The 27739-nt window shown below is 41.8% G+C and overlaps 1 protein-coding gene across 4 annotated transcripts in view; it reads left to right on the top strand.

Moving 5' to 3' along the window:
• Positions 1–27739, top strand: part of DPP6 (dipeptidyl peptidase like 6) — an 865367-nt gene that overhangs the window by 772994 nt on the left and 64634 nt on the right. For all 4 annotated transcript variants that reach the window (XM_075922772.1, XM_006129324.3, XM_075922771.1 and 1 more), the window contains exons 9-16: positions 5383–5537; positions 6745–6842; positions 14886–15009; positions 15903–15941; positions 21690–21797; positions 22441–22532; positions 23588–23635; positions 25351–25469. In XM_075922772.1, coding sequence (XP_075778887.1) covers positions 5383–5537; positions 6745–6842; positions 14886–15009; positions 15903–15941; positions 21690–21797; positions 22441–22532; positions 23588–23635; positions 25351–25469 — 783 coding nt within the window. The remainder of the gene's footprint in view (positions 1–5382; positions 5538–6744; positions 6843–14885; positions 15010–15902; positions 15942–21689; positions 21798–22440; positions 22533–23587; positions 23636–25350; positions 25470–27739) is intronic.

Here is a 27739-nt window from a genome sequence, read left to right as displayed (position 1 = left end):
CGCGAGCAAAGCCGCAGCCGTGGCGGGGTCCCATTTATTTCTACCCTTTGTTTCCTTTTAACCTGTTAACAATCCATGGGAGGAGCGTATTGACTTGTTGAGTATGATACACAGGGGCTGTTCTCTGCTGCTCCTGAAAATCCTGGTTCAGAGCAGGCAAACATTTATCAGGAAAACGCGTCTAAATGGAAGAGGTTCTTGATATGAGCAGCCCAGCCTCGTTGGTAACATTTACAAACCCCAAGATTACAGATCCTGCGCTGTCTATTATTCTTGAAGCAGGCCACCCTTTCGTGAAGCTTGAATAAGGTGCTTCTTGTGGCAATTTTGATTTGCCATCTGCCTGTGCTGTTGTATCTGATCTGTTCTTACGCGACGATATCAAAAGTTTTTCCCACTGGATCCACAATATGTCCTTCTGAGACTCATGGGCCCTCCATTTGAACCTTAGCTCCATGCTTTACATCACTCTGAAGACTGTTTTCCTGGTGGCTATTATTTCATCCAGAAATGTGAACAAGCTCCATATATTTGTACCTAAACCTTTCTATATGATGTTCCATAGGAACTGAGTGGTCATGAGAGCTTACCTGAAGTTCATCCCTAAGGGGCATTTCAGAATTTTATTTAAACCAATCAACTAACTTGTCTGTCTTCTTCCCAAAGCCACCCTAAGTCACATGGAAAAAGAAAACACACACATTAGATGTATCCAGGACTTAGTAAGTTGGTAGACTATGTTATTCTATCTCTAGCCACTGGATAGGATGTTCATGAAGATGTCTCATCACTAAAGAAGCTGGCTGTGGAGCCACTTCCGTCAAACATCAAGGCTCTTTTCACAAGAACAAAAGCAGCATCCTCTGTTTGGTTCAGGAATGTGCCAGTACTAGAATGTGGAGTAACCTACTGACATGTCAAACAATGAGCCTTGAACTTATGCATCGAGTCAGATGCCACATTCAGCAAGGCAATACTACAATCGCTGTTTCACTGACATGCTGAAACTCTTCACTCCCACTGTCCTGAGGGGATGCTGCTTGCCATTCACCTACACAGGGTTCTGCACTGACACACACTCAAAGAAAGATACCTTAGCCTGCAGTAAGTGTGGCTGTTTCAGGTAATGTGGTCCATGTGGATCCCATGACCCACCCTCCAACCCTGCTTTTCAGAGACTTCGGATAACATGTGCTTCAAGTTACAAGAGAGGACAGGGAGGGTCGCAGGAACCCTGCCTTTTATACTCGCACATGGTTGCATTAGGAGACAGAATGTGCCTGCGCAGCCCGAATGGACACTGCCAGCTAAAGACACTGATCCCAGGTTGCTGTACAGCGGGGTCCATATTTACAGCATCTTGAAGATGCACAGTTGCTGAAGGGTTACTAACCGTTCCTTATGTTCAGGAGATGATTCTGAATACAAAGAATAAAGAGGCCCCAAATGAAAGTTTAATCTCCGATACTTAGTCACTTTGTATTCATAAATACATTTTCTGATTTGCTAAAGCTAATTGTTCTTTCTAATAATGGCAAGATGATCCTGGCTTTGTTTCAAGGCAAAGGTTCATGCAATTAAATCTCAGCAGCAGAGGCCTACAAAATGGGCACTAAAACATCAGTTGGCATGTGACCTTCAGCTGAACTGTTTCATTAAGCCTAAGAGCTTGGAGAAAATGTTTGCTGAATAAAGTCATTCCTAATTAATATGAAAATGTCGAAGATTTGCCCGCCATCCTTTTTACCCCTTTCTGGCTAATGCTTAATTATATCTCTAATGACCTGCTAACATAAAAAGCCAAGAGCTGTATTTTTTTAGGACACGCGATGAAAATATTGCAGCAACATTTTGCCAAGTTGATCTATGCTGCTGTTTGCAATATTTCACATTTCTCTTGCCCTCCCAAGTATTTATTTGGAAGGTAATGGATAGTCATTATGTTATGATTATTGTAAGTAATTATTTACACTGGTTGCCATTAAAAACTTTCCTATACTACCTTGTATAACTGGACAGTAAGCACAATCTCAGTGCAATGTTTGCATTCCACGAGGTGTAATAGTTAACTCGAACTAAGGACTTAGTTAGAGTTAACATTTGACTGCCACGTGTAGCTGCGAGCAGTTAGTTCGGACTAAGGGGATTTAAAAATGGCGCCCTGATGGGAAGATGCAAATAAAGCCCGGGATATTTAAATCCCGGGCTTCATTTGCAACTTAGAATGCCTACATTAGCCTCCCTACTTCGAACTAAGGGGCTAGTGTAGACATACCCACAGTTATCTAACCCTAGGCTGCATGATTATCATCTGTTCAAAAATGGTTCTCTTGATCCATTTGCCAAATTATGCCATGGGATTTTGTTGTTGTTTGAGTTTTTAGGGACTAGGATGAAACAACCAAAGATTTTCAATCATATATACCTGAAAAAAATATTTTAAAAGCTATAAAGACAGTTTATGCAAAGTAACTACTCTAGGTAATATGTTTAAATTCTTTCCCCCACAGAACAAAAAAACAGCATTCTGTGACCATCTCTTTCTTAGTTAGCTTACATTGAATAAATCCTAGCTCACTCTATACACCCCGGCTGTGTCTACACTGGCACCCTTTTCCGTAAAACGGATGCTAATGAGACACTTCCTTTCAAGTAGGAATAAGGGATCTTCCGGAAAAGGGCTTATTTTCCACAAGATCCCGTCTAGACTGGCGCTTTTCTCCGGCAAAACCCCAAGCCGGAAAAAAGCGGCAGCCATGTTCATGCAAATGCCACGGGAGATATTTAAATCCCCCGCGGAATTTGCAATTCCAAAGTGTCTCATTAGCATCCCTTTTACGGAAAAGGGTGCCAGTGTAGACAGCCCCCGTGTGTGAACGAGTCTAGATTGGCCACACGGAGATTGCCACCCTCAGTGCAGACTGCAAAAAATAGAGCAGACAATCCCCCAAACTGGTGGTTTATTCTATGGGTAGATTCACTAAGCTAGTAACAAAAGAAATTCTGCAGTACCCACTGGTTAATAAAATGTGAAACACAGTCCCCTTTAGGCAAGCCAATCCTTGGCTCCCATCTAGACAACCAAGTCTCATAGGGTATGTCTACACCTAGTTCGAACTAGGGTGGTTAATGTAGTCATTCAAAGTTGCAAATGAAGCCCGGGATTTAAATATCCCAGGCTTCATTTGCATCTTGCCAGGCGCCGCCATTTTTAAATCCCCGTTAGTGCGGACTCCGTGCCCGCGGCTACACGCGGCACGGAGTCGGTAGTTCAAATTAGGCTTTCTAATTCAAACTACCGTTATTCCTTGGGGACCAGATCCAGGCAAGTCAGGGACCACATCCAGCCCCCAGTCCTGAGGTTCCCCAACCCTGACTTAGACCTTTCCTGTTAAAATTTCAGCAGAGCTGAGATGAAAGGATCAGGCCTAAGCAGGGGTGATGCACTGGGGGGCACAAGGAGACACAAGCCCCACCGAATGCCATGGGTGGGAGAGGCTGGCCAGCAGCTGGTAGGGGAATTAGCAGGGGGAAGGGAGCGCTTGCACCAACAGTATGGGCCGACCTTGTCCCTCTGCACTCACCGGCAGCAGCAGGAGAAGAAGAGCTGCTTTGATTCCCTGGCCATGCCGCTCTGGGAGAGGTGGCGAGACTGCCCCCGCAATCCCCAGTGAAAGTGGAACGACATAGCTGGGTGAGCAAAGCAGCTGGGGCCACATTGCTCTGCTTCCCCTGAAGCTGCCGGAGAGTGGAAGGTGGTGGATCTTTGCTGCCGTCACTGGCCCCTCTGTGGGGAAAGAGGGACAGGTGGGTCCAGCATTCATGGGGACATGGCTTTAAGGCCTGCTCCCTGCATATACTGGTTCCTGTCTCCCCTTTCCTCCCCTCCCTGCTGCCTCTGTATCCAGGGAGGGGGGCAGCATATAACCATGAAGGTTAACCAATGAGCCCGGGTTCATCAGTTAACTGTGTACACGGTTACACTGTCACATTCCAATCCTGGCTACTTTTATACTTCTTGGCATTCATATTAGGTAAACATTAGTGGTGGTTCTGGGCCTGGCATATTGCCAGGCTCTTTCTGAGTATCCTCTTGATTTCCCACCAGACTAACTCTCACACACTTGAATTCTGACATAATTTTTGTGGCTCATGTGTGAACAAAAAGTATATATATATATATACTTGAAAGTCCGGAGTCCCAGCATTCAGGGCTGTGAAGCATTAATCACTGCAGTTTATAAGATACTGGTTTTTAAAAATGGTGTCAGAAATGATGTGGTAATAAAATGCACAATGGTAATCAGAATGACATGCTTTTAAAGGCCAATGGCTTCTGATGTGCCACTGTAACCTGCCCTCAAGCAGACCAGCAAACTTTTCCAAACCTGGCAGCAGTAAGTAGAAAGATGAAAAATTTCAGTCCTTGACAGATGCTTGTTTCTATGTTTCAGTGCTATAATGATATAAGGCCACAAGTCTCTCCTTAAAGAGACTAAAATCTCAATCTGTGAAGCATTTTCAATAAGCCATAAAAGCTGTGAAATGTTGGGGTATTTTATGTCTTCAGACATAACCAACAAACATGTAGGAACACATGGAGACTGGAGTCTTTGGTTATGGCTTGGTTTATTGTAGCCGAAACCCTGTTACACCCTGCAAAACACAGCTGTACCACTCGTTCGCCTCCCCCACGTCCCAAAGAGTGAGTACCCAGATCCTTGTGCATTTCCCTCTATTGTAATCATCAGCCCTCTCCGTTCCCAGGTGGGCAATTCTGGTCTCAAACTTGGTCCAATAATTGCCCTCTAATTTCTCTGCTAAATCCCCTACTTCTCTTTATATTTTCCCTTACACATGATCATTGTTGCCATATCAGGGATTGTTAATGGGTGCCTGGCTGTCTCCATTAGTGACACCTGAAAGCTTGTGGTTTTGGAGTTTTCCATGTACCACCTCTGCAGGCAGACTCGATATAACTCCCCACATAAAATATCATCCTTTTTGTTACCACCAATGAGTTATAGTCTCAGACTGTCAATATCCTTACACAGAACATCATGTACAGTATGCAACTAATGTACATCCGCATACCTGTGTACAGTATGCCTAACACAGGGACAGCAGTGCCTTTTATGGTATTAGAGATGTGTGCCTGATAGTATAAGCAACCTGATGTTTCTTGAGCAATACTAACCTATATGTTGAGAATAATTATCAATTGTGCGCATTAGTGATATTGCATAATGTAATGAGTATTTTTTTTTACAGAATTTCCTATTATATCCTCCATGTCTTGTGATTATACTATGCTCTTCAACTCTATACAGTTTGGTAACTAGCGTTATATGTCTAAGAGGTGCATTTTTATTTTTAAATTAGAGGAGATATTGAAGACCCATATAGCACATTGGTGGTCTCCTGATGGCACCAGGTTAGCGTATGCAACAATAAATGACTCCAGAGTCCCTATTATGGAAATTCCAGTCTACACTGGCAGCCTTTATCCTACCATTAAAACATATCATTATCCAAAGGTAAGAGAAAATATAAACACATAGTCAATGCTTTTTTTGAAATGTTCACAGTTTTGTTTCTAGCTGACTCCACTATGGTAATGCATAATAGGACATATTTATAAACAGTACAATGAACAGAGAAAAGATCATTCATCCTCCATTGAACTGTTAAACTGTGGGCTTCATTGTTTTGTATCTGCTTCTGTAAAAGTACATTTTTCTGACACAGGTATTAGCCATTCAAAAATATAAAGCAAAAAAGTAAAGTCTAAACCCTTTTTCTCTCATACCTGGACAAAATCTGTTGTTTTGATGCTAGATGGGGTGTGATTACCTCTGAGATGTTGCAAACAAAATTATGTTTGTTGGTTTTATGCCTTTGCATCAAAAGGGCATTTGGGAAAATTAAGTACTTAGATTTTCCTGTAAAATTCAAGATGGACTAATAGTCAGGACAAATAGTCAGGATTCTGGGACACATTGTACTTTAGCTTTAGAGTAGAAAATGAACTGTGAATGGGAAAGGGCCAATGTTTCATTGTTTCATAGAGCCCTGCAGAATAGTGTCACTGTAGGTGAACAGCACCATATAAATCTCCAGCCAGTGTTGAAATATTATTAATTCTTTCTGCTGCACTATAATATGTTGCATGGTTCTGCATAGCTGCTTCCTTCAGACATCTCACCTTGTGTAGGGGGTGGTTCCCTCTGACCTCACATGCTAAGCCAGGTCAGACCAGCCACTCTTGAAGATAGGTGATGTCAAGAGAATAGTTAGATGCTGAAGGAAATGGTGCTGATGTTACGATAGGAGGTGCTCTTATGTATAACTCCATGTTTATGCAATATCCAACATGGCACTAAGAGACAGCCTACTCTTTTCAAATAAGGCATCAACCTGAGTTCCCGGTATTGTTGCTAAAACAACCATGACATTTTTCATAAAAGTGGTGAATGTTATCATCAGTGTTCTAGCCAAATTTCAATGTGGACAGTTACATCCTACCATCCTAAGTTGCTCATACATCAGTGCCTGGTCTAAACGGCTGTTTGATTTTTCTGTGCACTGTTAAACAGTTGCTGCATTCCAGCCCAGAAGTGGCTGAACTACATAAGAAAAGAACTTTTGGATTCCAATGCATTTTAGGATCTGTTCATATGAAAGGTTATAGCTATGAATGTAAGGTGTTATTTGTTGTAATATACTCTTGTTTTTAATTTCCAGGCTGGAATGGAAAATCCAAGCATTTCTTTACATGTCATTGGTTTGAATGGACCTACCCATGATCTGGAGATGACTCCCCCTGATGATCAAAGAATGAGGTATGTTGCTTAATATGTTGCGCATGTGGCTCTTTCATTATGCCACTGCCTTAAATCAAAGATTGACTTTATAAATATTAATTGCACAGACTTTTCCTTCACTAGTATTAAGTAATTTCATTCTGTGCAAATTAAAAAAAAAAGAAACTACTTGACCCACTTGAAAGAGATTTTTTTGCTCCTTAAGTGTGATGTTGAATAAAGGTTATTTTTGGTTTTTTTATTCTCCTTAAAATCATTTTCCTCAAGTATTAGACTGAGGGCCATTGTGAGAAAAGTCTTTAGGTCTGCGGTAAAATCCAGCTCAACAAACTGGACCCTTGGGCAGACATATAACTTCTGCAGTGCAAACACAAAACTCAGCTGCTTTGGGGCTCAAACATGAACTTGAAACAAAACAGGCTTTATACAAATACTTTTGATCCAAGAACCTTTCATCAAAGCAGAAGCAAAACTTTTTTGTTGATTCAGTATAGGCTTGAGTTTTTAGAGAGTAAGCCCCCCGATTCAACAAACTAGTTAAAGATGTGCCTATATTTAAGCATGTGCTTAAGTCTATTACTATTCAGCAAAGCACCTGAAAACCTGATGGGAAGTTAAGCCTATTTAGTGGCAAAAAAGCTATGTTAGTGCAAATTTAAAATTGCTTGGTGATATGTCATTCCCTCGTAGAACATTAAGATGAGGAAAAAACAAACTTCTGAAAACTAGGAAATGCAGAGTTAGGGTTGCCTAGGAAACCTTGCACTGCTCTCTTTCAGAAGTGCCCCAATACACCCTATTATCATACAGACTTTTACTCTGCTCACTCTACAATTGCAGAAATATCAGGTATCTAAAAGGCTATCACAAGGAGGGAGACAAATTGTTCTCCTTTGCCTCTGAGGATAGGACAAGAAGCAATGGGCTTAAACTGCAGCAAGGGAGGTTTAGGTTGGACATTAGGAAAAAGTTCCTAACTGTCAGGCTTTGTCTAGACTACATGCCTCTGTCGGCAGAGGCATGTAGATTAGACACATAGGCAAAGGCAAATGAAGCCGCGATTTAAATGATCGTGGCTTCATTTACATTTGCATGGCTGCTGCGCTGAGCCAACAAACAGCTGATCAGCTGTTTGTCAGCTCAGCGCGCTAGTCTGGACGCTCCTCTGCCGACATCAAAGCCCTTTGTCAGCAGCCCCGTTATTCCTCGTGGGATGAGGTTTACCGGGGTTGCCGACAAAGGGCTTTGATGTCGGCAGGGGAGCGTCCAGACTAGCGCGCTGAGCGGACAAACAGCTGATTAGCTGTTTGTCGGCTCAGCGCGGCAGCCATGTAAATGTAAATGAAGCTGCGATCATTTAAATTGTGGCTTCATTTGCCTTTGCCAAAACAACAAATCTTCATGGCTCCGTCGACGGAGCCATGTAGTCTAGATGTAACCTCAGAGTGGTTAAACACTGGAATAAATTGCCTACGGAGGTTGTGGAATCTCTGTCTCTGGAGATATTTAAGAGTAGGGGATGGTCTAGACAGTACTGGATCCTGCCATGAGGGCAGGGGACTAGACTTGATGACCTCTCAAGGTCCCTTCCAGGCCTAGTAGTCTATGATTCTATGAAATGTATAAGCCTTTTACAGACCGTTGGCTCCCACACACAGAATTCCATGTAGTACTGTTAAAGGGGGAAGCAAGTTATTAAATCTTTATATTGCCCAGGTGTACAAAAGATGGGACTAGAACTGTCATTGGTGGGATGCTCACTGGGGGCAACGATGTTGGCACAGTTCTTTGAGTGACCCAGGCAAGTATGAAATGTTTGCCTAGAGACCATTCCAAGGGTTTTCTTTACTGGTGCATGTGCACTGTAATTCCCCCAGATAGTACATCTAGGCAACTGAAGAACTGTACCTTCTCTTAAACACCATTCACCATTTGGGTCCTCCAGAGACCCTCTACCTATTCTCCCCCAGTCCTCCCCTGACACTTCTCTCATGTCCCTCTTTCCAGTGTCTCACCCCTCCACTTCCAGCTTCCCTCACTTGAGCTCCCAACCTCTCTGCCCTTCTTACTCCTGAGGGAATTCTCTGTGGGTGTGTCTAGACTTCATGCCTCCGTCGACGGAGGCATGTAGATTAGCCAGATCGGCAGAGGGAAATGAAGCCGCGATTAAAATAATCGCGGCTTCATTTAAATTTAAATGGCTGCCCCGCTCTGCCGATCAGCTGTTTGTTAGCAGATCGGGGCAGTCTGGACGCGCCGCGTCGACAAAGAAGCCTTTCTTGATCGGCACAGGTAAACCTGGTTTCACAAGGCATACCTGTGCCGATCAAGAAAGGCTTCTTTGTCGGCGCGGCGCGTCCAGACTGCCCCGATCTGCCGACAAACAGCTGATCGGCAGAGCGGGGCAGCCATTTAAATTTAAATGAAGCCGCGATTATTTTAATCGCGGCTTCATTTCCCTCTGCCGATATGGCTAATCTACATGCCTCCGTCGACGGAGGCATGTAGTTTAGACGTACCCTGTGTGTGCAGAATTCCCATCCTCTGCTGAATGTTTTGCTTCCATGGTGACAAATGACTCCTCATGGGGAAGCAAAGGGAAGCCGCAGGAGCAGTCACACATCCCTTCCCATCACTTGGGGAACATTGTTTCAGTCAGCTGGAAGAGAGGTTGGGGGTTGGGCCTGCAGCCAGGTCAGGGCCATCCCCGGGAACCTCCCCTAGCTATAGAAACCACTGCACCCACTCACCCCCTGTTCCTGCTCCCATCACTTCTCAGCAGTGGGGTGGGGGAAGTCCCTGTACTGGGAGGTATTCCCCAGTCCACCCAACTTGTGTGCCTCCAGACCCTCCCACTCCCCCCAACAAACCTCACCTCCTGCCCCGGACCACCCTGATGAGCCCCCCTTCCCTGTCCCATCAAGCCCTCCGCTGACCCTCACGCCACTTTCCCAACACCTAGCCTCCATTGAGCCCATACTCACCAACACTCCCCCTGCTGAGCCCCATCACCTTCATTTGGATGGCCCTGTAGTGTCCCATTACTCCTGAACCCAGAACCCCTACCAGTCCCTGTGCACACAGATCCCCCCTGCAGCCAGATCCCCCAAGCTGCCCACACCCAGATTGCCCCTCTCACCCCACACCTAGATTCACCCACACTGAGACCCTCTACACTTCAATTCTGCTAGGCTGAATCTGCCTACCCACCCGGGTGCACCTGGCACAGAGAGGCAACAGTTAGGTGCAGCCTCAGTTCTGAGTCTATGTCCCAGGGGGATTGCAGCATGATTTCCCACTTCCCTGCTCCCAACTGCCATGCTGAAGCCTTCCCATTTCTTTATTGACAATACTGGCAACATTTTACAATATTGGGTGTAGAATTTATAGATTCGGGTGCAGAATTTCCACAGAGTACTTTCTGTATCAACCTCCCCATTTATCTCCCTCCCCTTGCTGTAGCACCAAACACCACTCCCCAAATTTGAAACATTCACATGTCCAATTTTGTCCCAAAATACTTTCATTACATTCCCCCCAAAATAAAATTTCACCCATGACTCACAAATGGTAGCATCCTCTGGGCACTCAATCCAAAAAGCCTTTTATCTTTTGTGGGAGATTGTGATTAATTTATCCTTAACAGTGTGCTATTGCAAAAAAAAAAAAAAAAAAAAAAACCATGATTCTGGGGTGCATTAACAGGAGTGTTGTGAGCAAGTGAGCAAGACATGAGAAGTCATTCTTCTGCTCTACTTTGTGCTTATTGGGCTTCAATTGTAGTATTGTGTCCAGTTCTAGGCACCACATTTGAAGAAAGATGTGGAGAAATTGGAGAAGGTCCAGAGAAGAGCCACAAGAATTATTAAAGGCCTAGAGAACATGAGCTATGAAGGAAGGCTGAAAGAACTGGACATTAGGAAAAACTTCCTAACTGCCAGGATGGTTAAACACTGGAATATTGCCTAGGGAGGTAGTGGAATCTCCATCTCTGTAGATATTTAAGAGCAGATTAGACAGACATCTAACAGGGATGATCTGGATGGTGTTTGGTCCTGCCATGAGGGCAGGGACTGGACTCGATGACCTCTCGCGATCCCTTCCAGTTCTAGTGTTCTATGATTTTATGATTCAATGAATATCTAAGCACCTTCTGGGGTATCAGAATTTTCCCCATACTGTTTTTCGCATTGTCATTCTAAAGTGTTACTTTACAAATCCATTTACACTGATAAGACAGAAGTGTCACCAGCAAATACACTCAAAAATATGTAGAACAGGACTTGTCTTATAAAAAAAAAACATTTCAAATTTGCATGTATCAAGCAGTGGCTCAGTGTCATGCGATTTAAGACCATCGTTAGTCATTTTTCTGTTGGACTGCTGAAAGGGAAATAGCATTGTCTATATGCAAAGTTCAAGCTAAAATTATTTAACATGGTTGTTTATAACAGCTTGAAACTGTTTATAGAAACACAGCATCTTCGTATTCTAATAAAGAGGTGTAGTGTGTGGGTCAGTTCTAACAATCATGGATAAAAATAATATATTTGATATAATTGAACAATGATGCAAAATATACCATAATTATTTACTCTTTGTACATTTCTTCAAAAACATAACATTTCTAAAGCATACTGCAAGCGGTGCTGCTAGTCTCAGAGGGGTACATTGTCAATATGCATATTTTTTCTAAAATGATATGCTTAGTGTGATTGTGTTTCATTAGAACAGACAGTGCACATCTCGTGTAGAAGTAGGGCTTGGCTATCCTTGAAAAATTGCCACACTGTATCTGCTCTGGTGTAGTGCTTCAGTGCAGACATTACCTGTGCTAACAAGAGGGCTATGTCTAGACTACGACTCCATCGACGGAGCCATGTAAATTAGTTTATTCAGCATAGTCAAAGAAGCGGGGATTTAAATAATCCCTGCTTCATTAAAATAAACATGGCCACCACACTGTGCCGACGATCAGCTGGTGCAGCACAGCGCAGCAGTCTAGATGCGGCGTGGTTGACAAAGGAAGCCTTTGTCGACCGCTCTGGTAAACCTTGTTTCACGAGGCATAAGAATTTTCTTTAAGAACAAATGAGATTCACTATTATTGTCATTTATTATTTTTCCATTGAGGGCCATTGTGCTGGGTGCTGTACATGCAACAATAAAAAAGATGATACTTCCCCTTTTGAGCTGACAATCTACGATTGTGATAGGATGGATAAGGTGGATAGGCAGACATATGTCAGGTGGGGCACTCAGCAATGCATGTGGAGCAGTGAGGAATCCTGAACACTAAGGAGGAGTTTCAGTTTGCCCCTTGCCTAAACATTAACTAAGAAGAAATATAATCCAGTGGTTTGCATGGGACTTTAAAGATCTAGGGCCAATTCCATGCTCAACTACAAATTTCCTGTGTGACCTTGAGCAAGTTACTTAGTCTTCTTATAGCTCAGCCCTCCCACTCCTCCCTCCCCCCCAGACACTGTACAATGGGGATGCTAGCGTTTCCTTACCTCACAGGCAAGTGCTCAGCTATCATGGTAATGGAAGCCATATAACTACTTTGATAGCCATTTGATAATGTTCTGTAGGCAGTGTTAGAGGCAAGTGGTAAGTAGGGAATTTGATATTCCACTACCATCTTAATTTTCTGCAAGGTATTTTCTGCAAGCTTGTATGACATCAAAATGTAACATAGTTACTTCAGATTCTCTGCAAAATTTATGGAAAAATGCTCAAATCAACAATTTGTCCTAAATGAACATTTATTTTTACTTTTTTAATACATTTATTTATTGCCAAATCTGCTACTGTGGGTTTTTTAGCACAATTTAATTTTGTGTGACCATTTCTCCCCTGCTAGGGAATATGCTACTGCTGATATGGAGTAGTATGACAATTTCTTTCAGCCACCAAATTTCCAGGACACTATTACCTTGCCCAAAGGTGCCCTATCTTCCTGTATTGTTCATGCAGCTGAACTCATTTGTTTTTTCCCCAGCCAAATTCATGCTCTAAATATTGCTGAAAGCTACAAAATTAATTTCCAGCTTGTTATTTTGCTAGACAAACAGATCTTTGTTGCTTTTGCCCTTTCTCTGTGGTCTGTATGGGAATCCTTGCCAGAACACAGAGTACTCTCTAGTGACACAGCACATTAATCCCAATGAGAGAAACAACTCCTTATACATATTTTATAGCAAACAAATGAACTAATAAATTTTTATAGACTGCACTCTATGAGCAGTTATTGTATTATAATTTAAGGGTGTTTTTGGCCCACACACTCCTCCAGTATATTATTGTATCTCTAGATTTGTCAGTTCAGCAAGTGTCTCCCCCTTTAGATGAATTCCTCTGTGACTGAACATGAACAGTTGTGATCACTACCATTAACTAGCTAGGAATTTGTATCTCCCATTATATTTATTTGTTTACCCATCTCCTCCTCTCCACCCCAGGAACATCCAGTTTTTGCAATTTACTTTTATAAAGTCATTGGGGAAGGAACCGTCCTTGATTATATGTTTGAACAGCACCCTGCATAATGAGATCCAAGCTGATTGTGCTCCTTCAGAGATACCATAATGTAAACGTTTAATAATAATAAGATGATGACTGAGATTGTGGGCCAGTTTCTGATGTAAACCAGGGCAACTCCATTGACTTCTTTATACACATTTTTGCTGTGCAAAACACCTGCAGTCTGACTTTGTATTCCTTAAAACTAGTTTATTTTCAGCATGGCGCCACTATTAAAGAATTGTTTCATACTGCTTCTAGTGGGATCTTTGAATGGGAGATTAGTTTGCTTTCCAGATTCCTTAGCTGGGTCACACCTCTTGGGCCAGAGCCACCAGAATCTATAAACCACCTCTTTTTATTCCTCTCCAGACCCTAACAGGTAATTTAACTAATATGCATATTTAGAGGCAATTAGTTCTATATGAGAATTGAAATAGTCCATGCTGTGGTCAGAAGTTACCAGTGTGGAGTCCTGACAGATATGTCTACACTAGCCCCCTAGTTCAATCTAGGGAGGCTAATCAGGGTGACCGAAATTGCAAATGAAGCGCGGGATTTAAATTGACTAGCCTGAAGTAACTGCCCGTGTCTACACGCGGCAGTGAAATGGGATTCCGAATTAAAGCCCTACATTGAATTAGCTGTTATTCCTTCTGCAATGAGGGATAATCAATTCCCCCTAAGCCAGACAGAGACTACTCCTCCAAGACACAAATTTATATACAGGTATTACATTGCCACCCTCTGACATTACCCATATATCATCCATTACATTGCACCTCATGATTCAATCAAAACATCTCTGTCCAAGATACTGTCATTTTTTATGCTGTCCTGAACCTGGGTCAGTATGTCTCTGTTATCTGCGGGGAGTGTGTTAGTACTAAGCTGTTCTTAATGAGGTGATGTTACCATCCCTCTGGAATGAGCATACAGCCAGTGCCTAGTACCAATTAGTATTTCTACACTATCAGCCCTGTTCATGCCAAGTTCTCAGTACAGGTCCTGTCTCTTGCTCACAGCTTAATTTTCCTTTATATTAGCAAAGTCTTGACCATTGTTGGCTAGGCCTTGGGCCTCGTACCAGGACTGTGGCTTATGGTTTAAGCCTTCATCTTACTACACATGCAATTTGTTTGTTTGGTCACATATGCTCGGGTATGTAGCCACATGCATTTTCCACCTACTGTTGAGAGGTTCTGAATAACATATGCGATGTTGTGTTGTTAGATTTGACTCCTATGAAAAACAAATTTTACAGCTGACATGCAGAATGGGAAGTTGGAGTTACATGCATAGCCCTAAAAAATGACGTTTTCAGGGGTTTATATGAATGCATAACTTGCCCTAGAAAGATCAAGACAAAGATGTTCTAATAGCAATAGACTTTTCCTTTCACATCCATTCATTCTAGGGCCCACAAACTCCAGTGATTTGCTGAGCTGAAAAACATTGTAGCATAAGTATCTCTTGCACTATTTTAGTGATGTAAACCTGAAGCAGTGACCACTGAATGCATTTACATGTTTCCAGGGACTACTACATAACCATGGTGAAATGGGCCACTAGCACCAAAGTGGCAGTAAATTGGCTAAACCGGGCACAGAATGTTTCTATCCTGACACTGTGTGATGCTACCACTGGAGTCTGCACAAAGGTAGGAAAGACTCTTAAAAGAAAATTGTTTGACCTTCCATTTGTGTAATCCTCACGAGGAGAATATCCTTCAGTTCTTTTATCTGAAAGTGGATTACAGTACTTTATGTATAGAAAGAATACAAGAGACATGCACAATATTTGCTGAGCAAGGAGTGTGGGCTACCTGTGGCCCACTACAGAAAATAAAAGGTAATCACAGTCCAGTCCTATCTGTGCAATGTTTGTGTGTGTGTGTAGAGAGAGAGGAGAGAAAGTGAGAAAATCTATAGGTGCATTCTCTGTTGTGAACTCTCACACACATACCCTTACTTTGGTGTCCTTTTTAACATCTGAGCTCAATAGAAATACACATGGATTTGTCTATACAAAATTTTGTACCAATTTAGTTAAATTGCTCCTATTCCCTTATGGGGGCACGTTTATACACACATAGTGACATGTATATCACTATCGTTTGTTTCAGTACCAACATATAAACACCTTTTAACTGGTACCTCCACGCTAGCGGGGGGATATGCACCAATTTTGGTTTTCGAACTAGTACTGTTAAAGTCAGTGCAAACTATGTGTAGACAAGACCCACATGAAGTTGCTGGGAATGGCATACAACAGCTAAATTGCTACTTTCTTTAGGGAATAATTTATCTGTTGGGATTCTGTTTTTTGTCAGTATGATAACATGCCTTCCCATATGCTCACTTGCTTGTTTATCAGAGAGCAACAATAGAGGACAAGAAGAGCAGCCCAAGATTACATTCTGAAACAGCATGCTTGAGCAGTTCCTCGCTGCTTGTTCACCCCTGTTCAAATTCAGTCAAACTACTTTCTGCACTGCTGAACAAAATGTAACCCAGGAAAACGACACTATTTAATTATGTCGTTTCATTTTAGAAACATGAAGATGAAAGCGAAGCCTGGCTACACAGACAGGTAACAGTGATATTCTCTTCATTATTATACTTTCGGATGGTTCCATGCACCTCTCTTTCCCCAAGATCAAAAGCTTATTTTTGGAACTCCAACTGGTACTTTGAAATTGTGATGGTTCGTATTGGGATTTTCTTAACTAAATACATAAGCTCTTCTGGTTGAAGTAAGGAGCATCTCCACCTAATATAGCTGAGATACTTTCTTACATAGCAGACCCCAGTGGCTGGAAATTTAATTCCCAGCATATGTTGAACCTGAATTGAAACAATCTAAAAAAACAAATGTGAGGTGGAATTTGCAGAGAGCCAACACATGATCTGTCCTGTACTGAAGTCCCTGACCAAGTTCTTATTTTGGGGCTTACCTTGGGTTTAAGTGGTGTATTGGCCTTTTGCCATACAGGTGTATTCTGCACATTGCAATTAAATGTTGAAAAGCCAAATTTTCATAAAGAATCTAAGTGACTTAGGAGCCTAAGTCCCATTTTTGAAAGTCACTTAGATGTTTAGAGGTCAGAGTAAAATATTCGAAACCATCTAAATTGTGTTTTAAAATCAACGTGACTTTGTGCCTGAGTCATTTTTTGAAAATGACACACAGGCTCCTGAGTCTATGCTACATACCATATCTCACAGCGTGTGGGATATGTGCAACTTCATCCACACTGTGTTGTGCAGCTATACAAGTCAGGGTAAGAATCTGCTTTCTCCATTGCCTCCACCATGTCCAAGCCTTTCCCTCCTGGCTTCTTACTGCTGAAATCTTTCCCCGCTGCTAGAGTCTTTACCCTGGCCAGGAAGGGGTCTAGCTGTGGTGATAGGGGTAGCCCTTCCACTTCAGCAGAACTCTTTCCTGTGGCGGAAAAATGCTCCGGCAGTGGGAAGCCACAAGACACAACATGGCTGAAAGCAGCAGTGTAGAAAGGAGGGCACCACTTTGGAGAGTAAAGATCTATGTGTAGGATAGGTACTTGAGTACATATTGTGACAAGTCATGACCCACACGGGGCTGTTCCCTGATGTGCTGAGACCCCACTGAGACTAATATACAGACAGCCAGGGCACCCTGTAACCCTGTCTTGCTGAGCCCAGCTCTCCAGCCTGCTTCATGTGAGACACAGGGACAAGGCCACATCTTCAAGGCTGCAAACACATACTGTAAGCAGTACAGTGTGAGACATTTCCCCAACACTCAAGTACATTGCTCCTCTGGGATCTGAACCCTTAGATAAATCTGTCTTGGGCTGCATAGAGAGTTGTACAATATAAGCTCATGAAATTTGCCCTCTTTTTCACTGTGAAGAGAGAGATGCACAGACTCCTTGCAGCTTCAAGTAACAATTATTTGCACAGGGTTTATTAATAAACAAACATTTAATAATAAACATGAATTTATTAAGTGTAAAAGGTAGGATTTAAATGGTCATAAGGGATCACACACAGACCAAAGTAGGTTACTAAGGACAATAAAACAGAACACTCAAACCAAGCTTTATACGCTAAAGAGACTGGCTACATTAATATCTTTCCCTAAAAGTTGGTCTAATAAGCTTCCGAACAGACTAGACATCCTTCTAGTCTTGGCCCAATTCCTTCCACCAGTTCAGTCTTAGGAGTTTCCAGCAGTCATCTTGGGCAAGGTATCCTGGGAGAACTGATGACTAGGATTGCTCCACTCCTCACTATTAAGAAGTATTTGCATACGGCGGAACACCTTTGTTTCAAGTTTAAACTCCTACCTGCATCCTATGGAAAAGTACAGAGTTTAAGATGGATTCAGATCTCTTTGTAAGGCTCTATAATTCGTGGGCTCACCCACACGTCTACAGGAAGGTTACAGAATGGCTGTTCCAATGACTCTTGCTAATGAGCCATCACAGCCCTGAAATGTAATCAGTGAGAGTGACCCAAAGCAGCGAATATGCAATTACAGATACACAGTTCAGTTCCTAATCTGAGCTAAAAAAATGAGTCATGCATTCAAATGGGATACTCATATTCAATAAATCACAACCTTTCCAATGATAGGTTACATGAGACATCTTGCATAAGTCACCTCATTTATGATATATTTATATCATAAGCAGATTTTCGTAAAGCATATGGAATGCTCTGTCACGTATACCCAGATCTTTCAGGCATGTCTGTACTTATGCCTCACTATCTATACTGCTACTGAAGCCAGTTCTGGAAGCAGGGGAGGAGTAACTATTCAAGAACATACTCTATTTGCTGCAGAGAGAAACATGTAGTGTAGACATAGCCTTAGTCACATTTGAAAATGTTACCTGTGATCTCTATACTGAAGAGTTAACAAAGTATATGAGATAGGATGTAACAAAGGGAAATGTGGCAGTATGTTGGGAGAGGAAAACAGAATGTGGGTAATATTAATAAGATGACAGATATACTGTGATGCAAGTAGATTTTAACTCTGCATGGATACACATTTATACCTGCAGATGTCGGCAACAGTGAAAGAAATAGGGCATGGCACCACTGCTCCTAGGAGCTAGCACTCCATGCCAGCTGCTCTCCCAGCATTGCTATATTGCCTCCAGCCCCAACCCTCCGCTCTGTCATCCAGATATCAGACCGGAGGCGCAGCTGTGTTGAAGGGCTGGGAGCGGTACAGCCACACCACAGGAGCTACAAACATGGGATGCTAGCTCCTGGCAGCAGTGGGCCCATGTTTTATTCCTTTCACTGCAGAGAAGAAAGCGAGGGTTGCCCAGCACTTTGAGAGCCAGAAGTGGGAGGGAGCTGGTGCCATAGCGATGAGAAATAGAGAGGTTGAATGGTTCTCTCACTGGTTGATAGGCAGCCTCAAGTACTTTTTTCAATGCCACTAGTGCTCTGGGAACCTTAAAACAAGCCTGGCTTTTTAACACGTTACGCTCAACCATCAATGAGGTTTTTGTATTTAGAACTGGTGGAGTATATAAAATGCCCAGCTGCCTTGGATTTCATTGCAGCTGCTCTGCGATTGCCTTCCAGTGTCTAGTGCAGCAGGGATAGAACTCAGAACCTCATAATTCACAGGCCTTGCCTGCCTGAGCTAAAGGGGAGACTTGATTGGTTGGGAGCAGCCTCAAGCTAATGGTGCTTTGTTGAACAGTTCTGAGTCCATCCAGTAGACAGCAGGGATATGCATATGCTCCGTAATCACAGTATATGTGTTGTGTTCTAGTGGAGGGGGTAATGGGGTGAAAGGAGGCACAAGGAGTGGAGATTCTAACCCCTTAGCTTTGGAGATGAGAGTTGGGTGGGGGGAGAAATAAGGGTATGTCTACACTGTATCCCTAGTTCGAACTAGGGATGCAAATGGAGACAATCGAAGTAGTTAATGAAGCGGGAATTTAAATATCCCGCGCTCCATTAACATGATCTCGCCGGCGCGCTAGTTCGAATCACAGCTGATTCGAACCAGGAAGTGCGCGCCGGGACGCGTTAGTTCGGACTAAAGCCCTTAGTCCGAACTAATGTTACTCCTCAAAAAATGCGTCCCGGCGCGCACTTCCTGGTTCGAATCAGCTGTGATTCGAACTAGCGCGCCGGCGAGATCATGTTAATGGAGCGCGGGATATTTAAATTCCCGCTTCATTAACTACTTCGATTGTCTCCATTTGCATCCCTAGTTCAAACTAGGGATGCAGTGTAGACATACCCTAACTCCTTTAGCTCTAAGAATAAGTAAGCTCCCGCCACACCTGCACCCCTGCTTATTCTTGGCATGAAAATAATTCAGTGGGCTAACCCAAAAATTTCTGAAGTGTTATTTTTTTGATTTGGTTTGATTTTTTGTCCATAGCAAGTCTCTGTAATACAACAAACAGGCCACTCTTATACTGAGAGAAGTACTGATGGAGAGCAACATTTATGACTTTTCAGTGTAGTGGGAAGTAGATTCAAGTAAACTGTTAAACTAATCTGTAAAAAGTCTACTTCCACAGTCAAGAATAATGCTGCTACAATAATATAAATTTGTACAAATGGTAAAATTATGTACCTTTGTTGGTTGGTACTACTATATTGATTACAGTGGAAGTGTGCTAGTTTAAACTAGCATAAAATTTGTCCCATTGTGTGGTAGTAGTTTGCCAGTGGGTTTTTTAATCCTCTTAGCTTGCCTCTGGAAATAATCATATAGATTTTTGTAATTAAACTTTTAAACAATACAAGAAACAGGTGAGATGTAGTCCATGAAATTTTGCCAAGCAAGATATGGACATCCTTTAAAATATTATATAAACTGAATATTAAAATATTCTAGAAGAAGGAAAAACAAAAGGAAACCTAGCAGGGTAGATCCAAAATTTAGACTTTGTAAATGTAACATTAATAGAAAGTGAAAAAATACTAGTGTAATAACTAGGAACAAAGTAAAATAAAGCAAAAATACTGTGGCAGCATTAAAAAAAGTAAAATTGATTAATTTGCAGTTAATGAAAAAAATAATCTGTAACATTAAAACAATTCCTACTATGATCAAGTTATTATTATTGATCTTGGATGGTTCTGTCTGACATGCATTAAGAATGAGAGCAGAATACCTGGCATGGCAGGCGTGTCCATTGGGTAGTTGATGGAACCACACAAGGGACGATTGTCCATTGAATAGTACTCTCGGAGGGGGATACTTATGGGATTACTGAATATGCAATGAGTGCCTCAGGATAGACAGGGATGGCAGGGCCCTGTTCGTACTCCAAGCAGTGCCTAATGCTGTGGGAAGGAAAGCTTCAGGTTCTTCCTAAATTAATTCAATATGCACTTCTGAAAGTTTTATTTTAGTAACCAGCCTTTCTACAAAGAAAACCTAGAACAAAGGATGTGCAACCAGCTGAATGCCATGATATAGGGAGCTAATGATTTTTGCCACTTTCTGCTGTCATATATATCGGAGTCTTCTGAGTTCTGTTGTAGCTTCTTCCAATAAAAAGATCCCCTCCACCCATGGATTCATATAGTGGAAAACAAAGCAGTTTTCTGAAAAGAACTATTTGCTATCTGCAGTTTTTTTTTAATTTTCCATACACAGTACCTTGTGTTTCTCTGACTGAAAGTCATAAAAATGGGTTGAAAATCAATCACCAGGTTCACCTGGTAGCCATTCTCCTCCCCCTCCCCCCCCCCATCCACCCCTCCCCGCTTTGTAAATAATTTTGTAAACTAATCACAGGGGGGCTTTTTGAAGCGTGGGGCCCGGGGTGGCCGCCCCGTTCGCCCTGCCCTATATCCGCCCCTGACTAATCTTCTATGAGAAGGAAGGGAAGGAGACAGGACTTAGACTCTGAAAGACGTCAATGGTGTTTCTTTAAGAAAATGTATGTTGAATAATACACAACCCAATGCAGTTTTTCCAGCTGAGTAGACAAGGTTTGCCACACACTGCTACATGTGTGCTTATAAAAGTGCTTCATTCTGGTTACCCCCTAAAAAGCTTCTCTGTAGGTATGTAGATTTTTTGTGCTTCACAAATGGATATTCCTTTGAAACCAAGAATGCTTCCTTATTGCCTGTCTGCCTTTAATTCTAAAAGAAGCTAGCTAAAAGAAAATTGCTCCTCAGTGGACAGAAAAACAAGGGGTTTCAGAATTTCAGGACTTTCTTCTCTGTTTTGAGGAAGCTGTTTCTTTGTCTTAGGTTGTTAGAAAGTGCTTCATTTTTTGCAAGTTTTGAAGAGTTTTAAAAAACACCAAGAAGCCCTATCTAATGACAATTAAACCCATTTGATTGACATTTGCAGAATGAAGAGCCAATCTTTTCTAAAGATGGACGGAAGTTTTTCTTCATCCGAGCCATTCCTCAAGGAGGACGAGGAAAATTCTACCATATTGCCATGTCGTCATCACAGGTGAAAACAACCACTGTTGTTATTCTTTGCCATTGCTGACTACAACATGCCATGGACAGATATCTGTGTTTAAACCCAAGATATGGTGAGGTGTCTATGTAGAGTCTGAAACTCTCTGGCCATGAGGATGAATACCTTAACTGGGCTAGGGCTAGTAGCATTTCAGGCATATGAGGAACAATAATTTGAACTGATGCAGTTTGCTTAGAATAATAATTAAAAGGTCTTCACATTTTAAGCAAAATTCAAAGAATGTTATGGGTTGTTTTTTTAAACAAGCTCCTCCTCCATTATTTCTAAATAAATGATTCTCTGCACAGTCATCTGAGGTTATTAACCAGAATCCATGGGCAGAAGATGAACAAGGGAAAGGACTTCCGTATGTATTATTTATGTTGGGCCCAATTAATCCCATTATCATCAATGCAGATATGCCAGAGATTAATCTGATTCAGTACATTTAAGAATGTCTGCAAATTCATAGCAGTACTTTGGGGGGAGAATCACAAATGTGTGATTATTTTTAATAAGTCATGGAGGAGTCACGAGAGCTCTGTGTTTTGAAAAATAAAAACAATTTTTTTTAGTCTTTTTCAAGTGTTGTCTTTTCAGAAAAAATAAAACACTTTTTTTTTCTTGCCAGCCTAATAGCAGCAGTGATAACTTACAGTCCATTACATCTGGTGATTGGGACGTGACAAAGATTTTGGCATATGATGAAAAGAGGCATAAAATGTAAGTAAAGATGTCGGTGTAATGGCAAGCTAACAGGTTTTTATCTTTTAGGTCTGGCCCGCAAGGGGCACGCAGCACCTAGAGGCACACAACCCTCCTGGCTGCTTTGAGTGGCCTGGGGCTGTGGCAGGTAGGGAGTCTGCCTAAGGGTCCTGACAGGCTGCAGGCCAGATCCAAAGGCCTGGCAGGCTGGATCTGGCCCACTGGCTATATTTTGCCTGCCCCTGCTGTATAGCATGCCCTGTCCACTCGCTGCCCTTGTACAACTTACTCTTTACTGAATCTTTATGTTCCCAACTTATGTATATGTTATTTTTTTCACAGTAAATGATCCCCTGAATATCCCCACCAACACCACCATCTTAGTTAGTACAGACAATTCTATTTCCAATCTGCTGATCCATTTACCTGCCTAATCTTGTCTCCCAAGAAATGGGGTTTCACCCTTGTCCAATTATTCATATCAAGCCAGGCCTACATACCTGAATTCAGGGCGGGTTTTTGCATGGAACACTTTTACCTTGAAGCACAACTATCACATACACTTCACCATTGAAATATTTTTGTTTTTATTTTAAATTGCTATGCAGTTTACCAAATATTTCCTGTGCTGAAGTGAAGGCCCTTCTGATTGTTTTTTCCAGTTTAGTGAAATAGAGAAGTCACGTATACTTTCAGTTTGCCTCACAAGATCAAGGAAATGTTCACAGGATAGACATGAGGATGGAGATGATGTTTAATAATATGGGCTTAAACTGCAGCAAGGGAGGTTTAGGTTGGACATTAGGAAAAAGTTCCTAACTGTCAGGGTGGTCAAACACTGGAATAAATTGCCCAGGGAGGTTGTGGAATCTCCATCTGTGGAGATATTTAAGAGTAGGTTAAATAAATGTCTATCAGGGATGGTCTAGACAGTATTTGGTCCTGCCATGAGGGCAGGGGACTGGACCCAATGACCTCTCGAGGTCCCTTCCAGTCCTAGTATTCTATGATTCTGTGATTTGTAAATCCCCTTCCAAAACTCTACTTCTCATTGCTGTACTTTCTATTCTTAGTTACTTCCTCAGCACAGAAGATTTACCAAGACGGCGACACTTATATAGGTATGTTTTCAGTTCTTTCATTGAGATCGTTTTCCAGTTATTCCTCTATGAATGAGGTCATCACAGAAAATGGATTGTGCCCCTCATAACTGACATTGTTTGTTCTCCAACTGAATTTCAGAAATAAATATGAGTATGTCACCAAAATGGAAAAGAGGATCACTTCAAAGTAGGAATAAGAGATCCTCCGGAAAAGGGCTTTATTCCGCAGGATCGCGCCAGTCTAGACGCTTTTTTCCGGCTTTTCCCCAAGCCGGAAAAAAAGCGGCGGACATGTTTATTTAAATCCCGCGGGGGATATTTAAATCCCCCGCGGATTTCCCTATTCTGACTTACCTGCTTTGAATGACTATTCCGGAGAAGGGGCCAGTCTAGACGTAACCAATCTGTTTGGGCTAGGCATTTGTATTGGAGCGAACAAAACTAAGTTTGAAAGTTCAATTCAGGGAGAATTCCTTCACAGAAAATATTGGCATGATTCACATTGCTTCCACATTGCCAAACCCCACCAGCCTTGGAAGGTGACTCATGTAGTGAACTGTAAAGAACAGAGCTTTGACTTTCATAAATTGTCATAGCCCCATTGAAGTCAATAGAGTTGTGACAATTTATATTGGCTGAGGATCTGGCCCTCGGTATATAAATTCTGAATAAGTAAGATGCACTGGGTTGGCTCTCATAAAAGAAAGTGTGAGCTAGAGAGAAAACAGGAATGGGAGCTGGGGTGAACTGGGCATGACCCTGGATCTGTCAGTGATGATTCCTCTGGTCTTGACCAGTTCACACAGCTGCTTCACTTCAGTTTTGCTACCTGTGAAATGGAAGAATACTCTAGGCATGTCTCACTGGGGTGTTCTGAGGATTACTTAGTTAATGCTCATAAAGTATTTTGAAGTTGCAAATTGCTATAGATGTGCTAAGTGTTTATTATTTGTTAATAAATGTCAGAGGGATAGCCATTTTAATCTATATCTGCAAAAATGAGGAATCCTGTGGCACCTTATAGACTAACAGATTTATTTTGGCATAATCTTTTGTAGTAAAAACCACTTTGTGTGTCTAACAGAGTGGTTTTTGCCCATGAAAGCATATATCCAAATAAAACTGTAAATCTATAAGGTGTCATAGGCTCCTCATTGTTAATAAATAGTAATTTAGTCTTTATCCGGCATGGTACTCTTTAGCACATGCACAGAACAGACTTTGTACTTCAAAAATAAAGCAGGCAAAACAGGTTCTTTTTTGTTCTAGCTAGATGTTGTGGTTAGCCCCCTATTTAGATGCAAAGACAGAGGATTTTCTATGAGGCAGCCCTTAGCAAGTCATAAAAACTGCCTCTTAAAGAAAAGATCTCTAGTTCTCTTTTGTCTGCAGTAAACATAAAGTAGCATAGAAACAATTCTTAATTACATGTCTATTCCCTGAATTAAAACGCGTTATTTTTATATTGAAAGTTCAGGTGCATTCATCATTTTCTGAAAAGCTGTAGCCCTCAAATATAACCACATGCCTTGCACAAAAGCCACCAACGCCCTTTATTTATCTTTTCAGTTCTTGTAAAAAAAACACAATCTAGCAATTTAGATTGCCTAGTCTGTTAGTAATGCTGAACACATTAATGTTCTTTTTCTCTCACTGCAATAAAGTTCAAAAGATATTGCTTCAATGTAACCCTTGCTTAGTTGACCCTCCTGTACATGTATTAACTTTTTCAGTGCAAGCACAAATGGAAACTTCAACAGGCAGTGTCTGTCCTGTGATTTGATTGAAAACTGTACTTATTTCAGTGCATCATTCAGTCACAACATGGAGTACTTCTTACTGACTTGTGAAGGTATGTTTCTTTTATTATTAAGGATAGATTTTTAGAGCAGGCAATAACCAAACTCGGTATGTACCTCCAAACTGTAACTAGCAGCACAAAGATCTGTTGCCTTCAAATAATTCATTTTGCTTGATGATTTAAAAAACACATTTTAAGAAACAAATCTTAATCCTAACTGATGATAGTGGTTCTCTCTCATTCAGATGTTAGTGATTTCCTTGATCCATTATACTGTATTATATAATGAATTTAGTGACTGTGAGTAAAAATTCCAGAAGTGCCTAAATCCCATTTTCTAAAGTGACTTGGGCACTTAAGAGCCTAAGTGTCATTGATTTTCAATAAATGTAGACTCTTGATTTCAGTGGGAATTTGATGCCTAATCTGCTTATGAACTTTTGAAAAGCTTCTCTGTATCTTTATATACTTAATTACTTTTGAAAATCTGGCCCTAAATACTCAAGTCACTTTGGAACTTAAGCTCTTACATCACTTATTTGCTTTTCAAATATTACTTGGTACGTCTATGGTTTGACACGGAGTTTTGAATATTATTATCAAATATAAGTGAATATAACACTATAGGGGTACATCTACACTGCACCTAAAGCTTGAAATAAGCTACACAATTTGAGCTATGCAAATTGCGTAGCTTATTTCGAGTTAATTTTGAAATAGCTTATTTCAAAATTTGGCACAGTCTAAACAGCATGTATTTCGTAATAAATCGCTATTTCAAAATGTCCCTTACTCCTCACGGAATAAGGTTTACAGGGTCGTTGGAATAGCGAGCCCATTATATTTTGAAATAATGGACGTGCTCAAAAGACACAGAATAGGTATTTCAGGATACCTACGGTACCCCAAAATAGTGCAGCAGTGTAGGCAAAGCCTATCTGTGTATAGAGGATTTTTGTAGTAAGCAAAAGACAGCACACAAAACAGGATACTGAGGGAAATAACTAAAGGAAAAGGGTAGGAGCTGAATAAGGTTATGAAGTTGCTGAATGATACAGAGTACATCATGGTACAGTAGTTTAACTGAATAGGTTTATTTTACTTTGAAAGAATCTTTCAGTTTCAGATTCCCTGTATTTAAAAGGAGTATACCCCTGGGACCAATAACGTCAACACATAGGTAACTGTAATTGTCACTGGTGGTCCTAGTTTTCTATCCTTTTTAGATAATTATATTTTTAAAGAAAATTGTTATCTGAGAGGTGGTGGAAAAAGATGGGTAGGAGGGATTTCAAAGAGTGGGACGATTGGCGTTCAGAATCAGAGTGTTGAAGGGTAGAGAGCAGATTGGGATTAGGGTAGAACCAGATTGCAGGCCCTTTGCTCACTTGGGTGAGTACTCCCATTTTAGAGAATCTTCTCAAATAAGTACAGTAAATGTTACCATGTTGATTGGGTTTGTTGTTGACAAGGAAAGCTGTGTTCAAAAACTATCCATTTCAAAACAGGCTGATCGCAATTGCTGACGACATTGCCCATTTTCCCCTTTTTATAGAGTACAAGGGGGCAGCGCCCCCTGCTTGCTGTGCCCGCCAATCCTTCTTTCTCTGGTGGTAGGCAGCCCTGGCTCTCCCCACGGCCGCTGAGGAGGGCCAGGTGGAGGCATGGCGGGCTGTGCTGAGGCCTCATTAGGCCCGGCTCTCGCCCCCCTCCCCAGCCGCTGGGGGAGTTGGGCTGCAGCAGAGCAGGTCTTTCTCTCTCTCTCTAATTACTGAGACGTTGGGCTGGGCCAAGGCCTCACCAGGTCCTGCTCTCTCCCTCTGGCTGCCGGGAGGTTGGGCCAGGCTGACGCCGTGGTGTGGCAGGCCCGTCTCTCTCTCTCCAGCTGCCAAAGGGTAGAGGTGGGCCGAGGCTGTCATGGCAGGTTTGGCTCCTCCCCGGAACACCGGGGAGGAGGGAGGCTGTGCAGCACCTGCCCCCTGAGGACTGCGGAGGAGGGAGGGAAGGAGGAAGCAGGCAGGATGCAGAGTGACATAATGACGTCACTCTGTCATCCCACAGGAAAAGTTTTTTCATATATATCAAGAGAGAAATGTTTTAATACAAATAGAAGCACGTGTGAATAGTAAGATTATGGTTCTTCTCAACTTCTAAGTGTTAATTAATTCCTATTGCATTATCTACAATAAGTTTGTTGGAATTCGTTGAAGATTAATATATTTTATTAGACTACACATTCCTGTAGTAATAATGGACCCAACTACGAAAATGACTTTCAACTAAAATTCTCTGGACCATCTCTGCAGCTAGTGTAAATCATA

Source organism: Pelodiscus sinensis, chromosome 2 (assembly GCF_049634645.1).
Source record: "Pelodiscus sinensis isolate JC-2024 chromosome 2, ASM4963464v1, whole genome shotgun sequence".
Taxonomy (NCBI): Eukaryota; Metazoa; Chordata; order Testudines; family Trionychidae; genus Pelodiscus; species Pelodiscus sinensis.
This window is presented reverse-complemented; position numbering and strand designations above follow the sequence as displayed.